The sequence below is a fragment of the Ptychodera flava genome, chromosome 16, assembly GCF_041260155.1.
Source record: "Ptychodera flava strain L36383 chromosome 16, AS_Pfla_20210202, whole genome shotgun sequence".
NCBI classification, from domain to species: domain Eukaryota; kingdom Metazoa; phylum Hemichordata; class Enteropneusta; family Ptychoderidae; genus Ptychodera; species Ptychodera flava.
This window is the reverse complement of record NC_091943.1, coordinates 17,369,561-17,382,103: the sequence shown is the minus strand read 5'-3', so window position 1 is coordinate 17,382,103 and position 12,543 is coordinate 17,369,561. Positions and strand designations below refer to the sequence as shown.

The 12,543-nt window shown below is 37.7% G+C and overlaps 1 protein-coding gene across 3 annotated transcripts in view; it reads left to right on the top strand.

The window, feature by feature from the left end:
* The first annotated feature begins 2,417 nt into the window (after positions 1-2,417).
* Positions 2,418-12,543, top strand: part of LOC139114161 (tripartite motif-containing protein 2-like) — an 85,653-nt gene continuing 75,527 nt past the window's right edge. For all 3 annotated transcript variants that reach the window (XR_011547810.1, XM_070675726.1, XM_070675727.1), the window contains exons 1-3: positions 2,418-2,534; positions 9,181-10,319; positions 11,901-12,203. Coding sequence is in view for 2 of the 3 variants with exons in the window: in XM_070675726.1 (XP_070531827.1) it covers positions 9,206-10,319; positions 11,901-12,203 (1,417 nt within the window). In the remaining variant the exon portion in view is untranslated. The remainder of the gene's footprint in view (positions 2,535-9,180; positions 10,320-11,900; positions 12,204-12,543) is intronic.

Below are 12,543 nucleotides of genomic sequence, written 5' to 3'. Positions count from 1 at the left end.
TATTGAAAACCATTGCCAAGGCTGAACCAAAGCGATGTCAGTAAGGTAAGACTGACTTAACAAATTTCAAACCATTGATACTTTTGTCTCACAGTGTCCAGTGTGTGCATTCTGAAGTAATGATGGCTGCAGGATCAAATACAAAACTTGACAGGCATGCATTGATTCAGCTGAACGGACAAAAGTGAGGCTTTCATGTAACACTAAAATATTTCATCATGTTGTATTTTATTCACTGACCACTTTTTATCCAAGTGTTTGTAAAAGTGCTTTTTACTGTAATGAGATTCCAAATCATAAAATTTCCTTTAATTGCCGAAGACATTGTGGGGACGATTTTGTTATGGGGAGGTTCTTTTATTAATGTGTAAACTTTTCACTTGCATCATCTAGGGCCAACCAGCACTCCACTAGCCAGCGCGGAGTCATTTTGAAACAAACACAAAGCTGGTAATTTAGGCCACGTTGTTTCTGTCCTTTGACATGTGACATGTTGACCTTTGACATAACCTATCTGTTCCTTGACAATCTACATACAACAAACATCAATTTCGTCCATATTTCTTTTCAGTTGTCATTTTAATTACTTCTCTGTAATATATCCTAAACGGCTTCACCAATTATTAAATTCTGTTGTAATAAAGTGCCCATGATTAAAGCTATGCCTGTTTTTTTTCTGTAAGTGGTAATATATGTCCTTGTGTCACCATAACACAGTACTTGGTAAAGGTGTTGACTAGACTAAATTGTCTGTTTTAAGGAAAGAATTGCATGTTCCCAAGGTAAATATTACACCAATTCAAGCCTTCTAAAGTTCTATAACAGTCCAGATTTCATTATATTTCAGAACACATAGCTTACCAGGCACAGCCACTGACTTTGAGCAGCTTGCAAATATAAGTCTTTATCATGTCGTGAAACATTTCTCTATTTAGCAGAACACAATTTCCTTGATGAAATTGCAACATGCGCAGTCTAGGTTCAGGTACTGGGTGCAACAAGTCCCCTGCCGCAGAGAGTACAAATGTCTGTTGAATTATGGAAATACTTCTTTCCACAGAATGTTATTGCCACATGTCTGAATGATCTAATTGTACAGGTGTGAGCTATTACACAGATTTAATGGCAGTATTTGGAAATACTTAAAAGTTTATTAGGTTATTTGTTCATTGCTTAACATATGCAAATTTACAGTGGCATAAAAGGTAGTTTTGAAATATATGCTGTTTCGACAAGAAATGATAAAAGTAAATTTTATCATAATTTGGTCATACAATCAGGTCATCCAAAAGCATCTGAAAACCAAATTTGAGACCTACCGGACAAGTTATTTCTTAAGAGAAGACAATAATTCCGAAAGCGTGAACATTTTCTGCTCGAGTTGTGAAATCTTTCCTCGTAGCACATTCTCTACACAAGAGGGCAACCATTATAGACAGCTAACAGATACATGGTTCATGTCATGATGTTGCCACAGTTAAAATAGCATTGCTGGATTGTTAGTAATAAACAGACACAGGTTGATTTATTCACTGATTAACAATTTCATTCTTTTGCAAGCTAATTCAGTGACACTGGTCAGTGTAACAATAAACGAGACAGCCTATTAGTACGTGGCTCGCAGTGGTCCTTTGGCAATGATCCCTGACACGAGCATGATCGTTATGCAACAGCACCACTGACGTGTTTGCAGTTACCTATGATGCACTGCCACAACAAATATCAAAGCACGGGACCGTGATCAAAGCAATATATGGAGTGGTGTGTAGTGGCTTATAAGTAGGTGCAGTAGGCGGACAGCTGGACGTACAGACATACATACCCAGTACATCAGGGATGTAGAAAATATATTGCAGCCTGTAAAAACAACGATTTGTTAGGTAAATTTTACCAACTGGGAAAATTATTAGGTCAATAAAAATTCTGTGACATTTTGCACAAAATTTACACTACTTATAACTGCCTTTACTTTATTTTTTGCTAACTGTAACCAAACTTTTCTGTATCCCAGTGTACATACACACATACAATAGATAAAGACACAGAGAGACTGCTGTTTTCCACTTATCAGATAAGATCCTATTGTCATATACATGTGGGAAAATGAAATTAAAAACTCACTGATTAGAAGCATATCTATGATAGATTTATATGTAGTTTAATATCACAAGGTTCACCACATGTTGTACCTGTTCACCCCTAATATCCTGTTAACAGGTCTACACTTTCTGTTGACAACAAAGGATTTGGGTCAAATCTGATGATGGTGAAAGGGTTGGGTTGTAGTACTGGCAAAGAACTGGGTCATTGGCACAGTGCGGCTGGCTTATCTTCTATCTACCGTTGCAACGGAAGTTGTCATGAAAAGGCTGTGGTGCAAAGGTCAGTTAAGGTCATACAGGGTCTGCCGATACATGCATGTCCATTATATGCTAATCAGATTTCTGTAGTCTTCCAGCGAAAGATTAGGGAGTCACCTGTGCTGTAAGCTTGGTCATTTTGATACGTTGGAACACGTCGAACCAGAAGTTCAGGTAGGTTACAAAATGTACATTATATATTTCACATCCATGGTTTGAGCTTTGAACATGTTTCACCAAAGGTCGAGAAATATGTGGTCTTTAGAAGGTTAACTGCTGTAAGGACAGTGTACATATGACGCCATTATAGTTGTATGCTACAATATTTATTGATTACTGCAAGTTACCACACAGATGTGTTAAAACAAGTAGCCCTATGTATTCTGCATTTGCAAGAGCTACAAGTTCAATTTAACAACCACTGATCATGACATACAGTAATTTTGTGATTGTTCTGAACATTACAATTTTCTGGGAAGTACCCACCCAATTGCTAGTAGTCATGAGGACACTAAAGCAGACGATTTTTAACATACCTGTATGTTTAACTGAATTTGCATCATTGGATTGGAAAAACTAAAGGAATCATGTTTGAATGCACAGATATGAGTAGCAATTACTGCACTGGGCTGTAGGTATGTTGATTTTTAGCTCATGATGTGTTCCCACACATGAGCTTATGTCACAGCGATGTGTGTCTGTCTGTGTGTCTGTCTGTCTGTGTGCCCAATATCTCAAAAACGGCTCATTAGATCATAATCAAATATGATACATAGATTCCGTTTGCAAATGGCAAGCTCTGATTAGTTTATGGTTAGTGTGGCTTGCGTAAGTTTTGCTCCTTGCATAATTAATGATTTTAGAAATAATGGATATACATTGAGAACGACTGCACACAATATAATATGATGAGATTTGCTACAATGTTGATTCATCAAGATATATCAGCTGTGAACGCTATTAAGGGCTGACATGAAAGATAATTGCTAATTTGCATATTTAATGAACTTTCCCAATTAGGGATATATATTGGATTTACTTGATCAAAGTTGGCAAAACATGCTATTGTATATTGATCATTATACCAGGTTATACCAATATTGAAAGTCATTTCGCATTGTCACGTCAGCTAATTTATAATTTGCATGAGCTTTCACAGTTTGGCGTATACAGCTTGAAGGCAATTACACTTGCTATATAAAGTGGTAATACAATGACAGTAGACAAAGAAATTAATTATTTTTATTTCAGCTAACTGCATATTTGAATACTTAATGACTTTAGAGTTAATATGTGGTGAAAATTTTTCATTATGGATTATGTTGATCATAACACTTTCAATGAAGTTGCAAACATGTGGCAAAGGTCCAAATTTACACAAAACTGCAATATATAATGAAACACGTGAGCATTTTCCGTTCATATCTGGTCAATACATGCATATATAGTTACAAGGAAATGTATTGCTAAAAATATAACTTAAATGCATGTTAAAGAGACATAAACATAAACACATGGCTACAATGAATTGAAAAGATTTCCTTAAAGTTCGTCAAAGCTCACAAAAGGGATTCTGTAGAAAGCACAAGTGTGGGCAGTAGTAACTGAACAGCTGTGTGGTCTCAGATGCTGATTGTTGATTTCAGTTGACAGGAATACACATAGGTACAAGGAAACAAGTAGGCAAAAACTCTTGTACTATGGCCAAAAAAAAGAATTGTTCTGGTCAGGTCTTTCTTTAAAAAATGGTGCGACGACGCGCATTTTATTTTTTTTTATTTTTATTTTTTTTTCCCTCAAGGGAGGGAGGAGGGTCAGTTTTATAGTTTTATCAATATAGTCACATATATACTGTTCATGCAGTCACTGATCATGCCCCCAAAGAATTTTCTCTTTTTTCTTCAGCCATTTTGGTTTGGTGTCAGCCACGGCCGCCGGCCACAAACACAATAAAATACCGTCAATGACGCTGTACCTTCTCTAATGTGTGGCCAGGTCAGGTAATTGGTTGTTGGCATGGAGTTATTGGTAAATAGTTGATGATGTAGGGGCATGAGGTGAGATATGGACCCAAAGAACCCAAAAGATGATTAAATACATCAATCAAAAAAAAATTCTAAGCTACAGTATAAACTGCCTAAAGATAGTTAAATGTGGAAAAAAGGTTAAATAATTCAGAAATAAGAATTAACAGTCCAAAATAGTAACGACGCACTTCCCTACTGACCTGAGTGCATGTGAAATACACAACCTGGCATCTGTAAATTAAATGTATACCAAGTGATCATTTTAAGTCACTTTTAACTGTTTTTAAGGGATATTCCAAAGAGTCCTGTGGAAATGATGAAAAACGCTTATCTGGTCTTGTGTTTGTAAAACCTCATGGCTGATAATTGTCATAGTATTCAAAAGAAATTGAAAGTGAAGAAATTACTGTTTTTTCATGTTATCCTTGTATGACAGTCAGTACAATATGGAACACACAGTGAATAAGTATGCTGTAAATGAAATGGTGTGGCTGCATCCACATGCAGCAATAGGACTAGGAGTGCCTTTGTCTCTCACCCCTCATTTCCAACCATCCCTGAAAAAATAGTTTGGTCTTATATTTATAATGTTAATAATTTCTGTATTTGTTAAAATGTGCGCATCTCAAAAACTTTTGATCATAAACATTTTCATTGTTTTTTATAGCTGACCAGTCAGTTAACCTGTTTATTTTGAATATTTGCGCATTTTTTCTCAGTATTTGACATTTTCAGAATAGCTTCTTATTCAATTTGTCATTTTCTAAAAGTTAAAATGCTCCTTTGTGTGGTCAAGCTTCCACAAGCATCAAATGTTGTACTTCATATAGGAAGGTCTGCCTCTAGAGGGCGGGCATCATGAATAGTGTTTGTTAGTTATTTCCTCCACATAAACTTCTGATTGTACTGTAAACATTGAACATGGCCGACGTCCGATTTTCCTGTCTAAAACTTTCACTCATTTTCGTTCATATGACTCTGAAACTCAAGGAAACGGTTGGGAAGAAAGAGTTATCTTGAAATATTGTGGTACTCGCCGATATTTTGCAAATTAAATGAGAAAAAATGGAAGGAAAATGCCGACAGGCTTGCACAATAACCATTTTCAGACTCAGAGGCATATGATCATCTGCAGATTATGCAACAGGCCCATATCACGTGAGGCCATGAGGGGATATCCACGCAACTCAGTACCAAACACTAGCGCACACAGGGTGAGCAGACACAAAGTGAGTACCCCTAACGTCAGCTCAGTAGTCTGTAATAGATCGTAGTCAACTAAGAACCTTGGAGAAAGGCTTACATGTAACACTGTGGCTATGCCACTAAGTCCCTTTTGATTTTGTCACAGCTCAAAATCGTTCTCCTACACCTCAACCTGAACCATGAACACCCCACCAGCTTAGATATGACCCATCACAATGACATAACGTCAACGGATCTTGACAGACGGAAGTATTGACAGACGGAAGTAGTTGACACCAGCATACTGGTTTTCAACTCTAATACCTTCTCTGTCTATAAATAGACACGAGAAGGTAAAAAAGGGTGACGCGCTGTTGTTCAAGTGACACGCGCGCCGACCAGAAACATATTTTTTTCGGCCTATAGACTTTGATGCATGCCATGCTGACAGAGAAATTTTTAGCAGTAGCATTAAAAGTTGTTCAAAAAAATGAATCCCCCTTTGATACTCTAAAAAATCTCAAGTCCCCCAGTCTATATTATACAACGCACTATCCAGGGATCACTTTCGGGCGCGATAACGCGATATTTACGCTCAAAAATCAGAAAAATCGCATTCAGAAAACTCAATCGGGCAAAAAAGTCGCGCCGATAATTCAAATGGCGCATACGTGATACCTTTACGCGATCTAAATTCATCGGTAATATTTGGCAAGTTTTCAGTACAGAACCACTCATTGTGTCGCCGTAGAGAGCGCTATAATTATGCTAGAAAAAAGCTGTTGCAGAGTTACCCGTTTCTACAGCGTTTGTGATTGGTTGCCAACAGGAAGTTTTGCGTTCATTGACAAATCATTGGAGTCGATACAGCAAGTGTTCATTGCTGATGTACAGTGTGTTGTCGTCGCCCAAAATGGCGATTTCGAAGGAATATTCGTGTCCAGTACGAGTGTTAGTGCAAAGAAAAACGAAAATGCACTGGACTACTGTACTTCCGTTACTCCCGCACTAGAAAGTATGGATTCGATTGCCTCCGATTACGCCGATTACAACTACACAAAGTGTGACAGTTTTCGGACAGGGTAGTGAATTTTGCCCAAAGCCATTTCATAAATGACGAGCACAACGAAATCTTATTATCATACCTTTCGAAACTTTATTGTGTTTATCCTCAAACTGTTTACACCGACAGAAGTGGCATTAGGGGGTCAGAGTTGCCAAATTTTTGCCCCCATGTTGAGTGCGTGTAATCGGACTGCTATCGCAGTAATCGGACGTCGTACTTTGAATGTGATAAGGGGCTAAATATTGATATTTTGAAACTTCAAACCCCGATTTTCAATTTCGATGTGTTTAGAAAACTATATGGAAATATTTCGTGATATATAGTTACATTTAATCCATGGACGACGCAACTATATTTCAACGTGTATAGCACTTAGATATCGGACACGGGCTGTCCCTGTGTGTTGCGTTCAACACCTCGTATCGTACGGTGTGGCCATGGAGTGGCTAACTTCACCAAGTTTGTAGCGCCCGAAATAGCTTCTACCGAAAAAAAAAATCCAAAACGGGACGGCAGCGTCATCTGACTTAATATGCTGTAGCATGACTTGTAAAACGCTATCAAAACGGAGCAAAGTGAGTATAACAAACAGCATGTCATTAAATGTCGGAAAACTGAGGAAAACTGAGGTCGTCCGAAAACTGTCTCACTGAGTGTATCGTTATGCAAATTAACCAATATGCAGAAAATCAGGGAAAGTTAGGTCCGGTTCCCACAGACTTTGAAATTCTCCCACTATTTTTTTTCATGTGCGATTATATCTCATGCCGTTCTTGAGCCAGGGTAATCCCCGACAATTCAGGGCAGATGAATATTCCACATTGATAAAGAATCATTAGCATAAAATTTCAATACCGAAACAATGCTCATTAATATAATTTGCATAAATTAATACTAATCTGCCCCGTACCTTGCACTAATAGGTCTATATAGCTGCATATTTATCGATGCAAGTAAAGAAAAAGCAAACATGTATTGGACAGTTCTGCTCGCAGATGTTCAACACTTCCTGTTATCAGCAGTTTGTAGAGCCATATTCCTAAGGCAAGTAGTTAAAATGAGTCATTTTTAAACATATCAGTGGAATTTTTTGATTTATCAGTCAAGGCAGACTTGATTTAATCCAACTCGCTCTGGCCAGCTGGCCAATGGCAACTGCTAAAGAGCACACACAATGACAATCATGAGAGTATGCAAAGTGTAAATTCATGGCTACATAAGATGCTACTTATAAGTTTTACAAAATTGACAATACTGGAAGGTATTCTATTAAGTAAATGTTTAAATCTCTGAAAGTTTTGGTGTAATAATGGCAAATTTGGTAAAATTAAAAGAATTCAATTTAGTTACAAATTTTTTATTTAAATTAGAATCTTAACAGTACAAAGTTTCACTTTTAGTGTTATTCTACGATGAGAATGTGAAAATTTAGAAAATCAAGCAAGGTGACCCGCATCAATTTTCATTAATATTTGATTATTCTCATATGCCAGAATTCAAATATCCTTGATAACATTCAAGTCTCCTGGTCTACTATGTGTTGCTTTCTGGCCTGATACTTGTGTACAAGTATGTTCACTGTCATGAGCGTCACAATGACCCGAACTCTTATTACTTCATAGTTGGAGTTATCTCTGTCACTGCTGGTATGCAGTGACAGTGACACTGCCCGTAGGAGTAGCAGGGCAGTAGCTGTATTAACTTTGATAATTTTGACGATAATCTTGTTCAGTTTCTACAACTGCATTCTTGTTCTATTCCCTAGGGCGTGTTGAACTGTCCAGTATTCATTTTAACAATACAGCCTGTGAATATGAACCCCATATTTGTAATATTGACAAATGATTCAGTCGAGACTCTATCAATTATCACCCAACTTTCATATGTGCAGGCTTCCCTTACCAAAACTTGAGGTATGAATGAATACAGTTTTGTCGACAAACAGAATATAATGTTCCAGCATGCTGTAGGGAGATAACAAGAAACTGTACTTGATATACTGCATAGAAATATTACAACTGTTGCCCCGATACCAGGCCTACTAGTTTGGTTTTTTACGAAAATTCATACATGTTTAGATTTTTTTGAGACAAAAGTAAGGAATACGGCTAGTTTTCAATCTGGTTCGAACCCACACATACTGCATCAGTCGCCTAGTGGAGAGGCCACAGAGAGAACCGCTCTGCTAAATCTCCACTCCCAAAAAAGAGTGGTTCAATAGCCGGCTAGTTGTACGTTACATTTTTCTGACTGAGACCGCTCCACACGTTGAAGAGCGTCAAAATGGTTGTAGATCTTGTTTAATTATTACTAACAAAGAATAATTGGATGACATTAACTGTATAACATATTATTAAATTTTCATTTGATTACCCAAAAATCTTTGAATCGTAAAAAAGGAAACCAACAAATTGTCAGGTCTCTGTTCCTTATAGGCAGTGCAAAACTTTTACGTCCCTTCTTATTACCCCCAAAAATTTCAATCTCCCCGTTTTTTTGTGAATGCAGCCTTACATGAATTATTTTGTTTTGTTATTTTCAGTGAACTCCTTGGAGCAAATACAGTCATGGCCTCATCGTTAGACTCCAGAGAAAAACTGCTGACTGACATTGATGACAAGGTATTGCTGTGCGCAATTTGTATGGAGCGTTTCAAGTCACCTAAAATACTGCCTTGTCATCACACATTTTGTGAATATTGTCTCACAAAATGGGTCAAAACAAACAATGGTCAGCTGATATGTCCAACATGTAAGAATGTATGGCCTTTACCCTCTGGAGGGGTACCGGCTATCACCAGTAATCGATTTTTGAATGACCTTATGGAGGTTATCAGCAGCAACGCCCATCCTGAAAGCATAGCTGAAACGGTGTGTGAAGGGTGTAAGAAATTGGCCAAGTACTGGTGTGGTGATTGCAGTGGACATTTCTTCTGCAATGTCTGCATACAAACTCATAAAGTACTGACAATCTTGCAAGATCATGAACCAATGACAATTGCGGAATACAATGAGAAGAAGTCAACACAGCACTTCAGAATGACTCAGCCAAGATTCTGTGCTAATCACCGTACTACTAAATTAGAATTCTACTGTGATACTTGTCAAGTTCCAATATGTCTTAGGTGTACAGTTGTTGACCATCCCTCACCAGATCATAAGATGTTGTCACTGGAGTCAGCACTGGAGAAGTATATGCCAGATATGAAAGCATACTCACTGAAAATTGCTCAGAAAGTTAGTGATTTAAAACTAAGAAAGGACAGAGCATGCGGTGTACGACAAGACCTGGATGTCAACAGGTCTACAGCTGAACAACAAATTAATACGCTGTGTGAAAAATTAATTGATGAAATTAAAAAGCAACAAATGAAAATGCTGGGTCAAGTTGATGATATCTACATACCAAAGTGTAAACAAAGTGATGCCAATATAGAACTTCTGGAACATAAAATTGCCAGTGCAGAAAGTATGCTTTCATATCTGAACCATCTCTTGACTTTTGGTGGAGCTGTGGACATCATGACGGCACAAAAACAGATGAAAGATCAACAGCAGCACTATGATGATCTGACCAATGTACTTTGTGGTGACAATGACAGTGACCTGGTTTTTACAGAAAATCCTGACTGTTTACAGATTGATCTTGGTGTTGTCAGAGGAAATCATCTGACCACACAAGGTATGTTAAGGTAATTTTGAAACAAGCTTGGGAGGAATTAATTGCACAGTGGCAATTACTGTTGAGTTTGCTTAAACCGGTAAAATGCAGGTCATAAATCTGTTACCATGAAAATGTGTTGGGTTTATTGTTGGTAATTGTATTTAAGCAAAGTTTACGTGATTTTATGAGCTTATATATACATGTATTAAATGGCAAACAAGGTAGCCAAACAGATATACACACATATCTATACATTTGTTTTGTATAGAGGGGCTTCCTTTCCCTAGAAGCACCAGATGGCTGTTAAAGGTATTTGAATAATAATAAACTTGTGCATGATAATTGCCATGGGTGAACATGGATTAATAAGCATAATGTAATACGATATTGCAGTTCTAAGAACGCAGGTAAGGGAGCCGTCATTATTTATGGCTTGGGGGATCAGAGGAATTTCATCTGAAACTCTGAAATTTCGATTAACCCCCCCCCCCTCCCTGCCAACCATGATGAATTGGAGTAACCCCCCTCTCTAACTCTGAAATTTTGACTGACCCTCCCCCCACTTCGAAAAGTTAAATACCAATACACTGTACATGTATTTGTAAAATTTACAAAATACAGCAATCAAATCCTGATATACCCTGCCAGATTATCATCAGTTATCTTATGACTGTTGGACAAGGTGAACCCAACAAAATGAAATTCAAAGCTCATGCCATGGCCAGTGTCTAACTATATAGTATATTGTTTAATTTGGATGGGTATCATGACAGGGTTTTCACTTGGATATCTGACTGAGCAGAATTTGAAAGTACACAGGGAGAACACAGGGGAGGCGGAGGGGGAAATTGTCAGAGGGGGCTGTCCCGTATCTTACATGGAAAATTTTACGAAATTGATGTGTGAAATGGTGCAGTCTGGTGCAATGTGAGAGGTGTTTTTAATTTCTTTTTTACTAAGTAAAACTGTTAGAACACCCCAAGGGGAAAGCACAAGTAGGGGTCCTCTCTCTCGTATCAAAATTTTTGAGAAAGAGATGTTTAATGGTGCAATCTGAGTTGTTTCAATTTATTTTGCACTTCTTGAGTCATTTCTTCAGCTGCCAACTTCTAATGAAAAACCTGACTATGGAATGTCAATATATCAAAATGCTTACTGATGTCAATTAAAATATGTGTTTCTGTGATAATAAAGGATGAATTCACAACAGTTCAATTTTGTCCTAGATCCTGTCAAAACTTTGAGAAATTGTTGTTTGCAATGGTGCAGTCCAGTGCAATCTGAGGGGTATTTCAATTTGTCTTTTACAAGTAAAAATGTTAGAACACCCCAAGGAGGAGAGCACGAGAGGGGTTATTCCCCCTCTCGCATCAACAATTTTTAGAAACTGATTTGTGCAATGGTGCAATATCTGAGAGGTGTTTCAATTTATTCTGCACAAAAAATTGAGTAACCCCCTTCTTACTCTCCACATTTTGAGCAACCCCCACTTGAAGTTTGCAATATTTGAGTGACCACCCTCACATTCCTCCAACCCCCAGGCCGTAAATAATGACTACTCCCAAAAGCTACCCATCTATGGCTTTAATATGTGTGCAGGTAAACCAATAACATCTGAAGTAGAAAGGAAAGATGGAGATAAGATGGACACAATCACTCGCAATCAACTCCAGGTGCATAGAGAAGAGAGAAGTGTGACTAAACAAACTGGTAACACTGGACTTGAACTGATTGGAAGACGTGAACTTGGTGTTGTTGAAAAGAAACAGACACAGACTGAGGCACTTGTAGTACGAGCCAAACATCGTCAGCCAACAAAAGAAGTCCAGCCAACAAAGAGAGAAACAAAGCCTGCTAAAACCAAGCAATCAAATCTGCCATGTGTGTTTGCAGATTCACCAGGTAAGTGTACTGGATGAAGTTAACAATTATTTTGTACAGGACCTAACTTTTGATACTTTGACTGGATTTTTCACATATGACAGTTATAGAAGGGGCACAGCGAATGTTCATGTGTGGGATTCATATTAATTAAAACTGAATATATTGAAAGGCAAGTCACATTTCTCATTTATGCTGATAGACCTTTATTGATATAGTGAGTTACATTTGTTGTTCTCAGGTGTATAAGCATTCTACCGGTACAATATAAGTTGACAGCACCATGACTCTGTAGGAAGTGAGGACCTAGCTGGAAATTATTCATAAGCAATTAGTTTTTCAGATTAGGTTAAGCAAAACA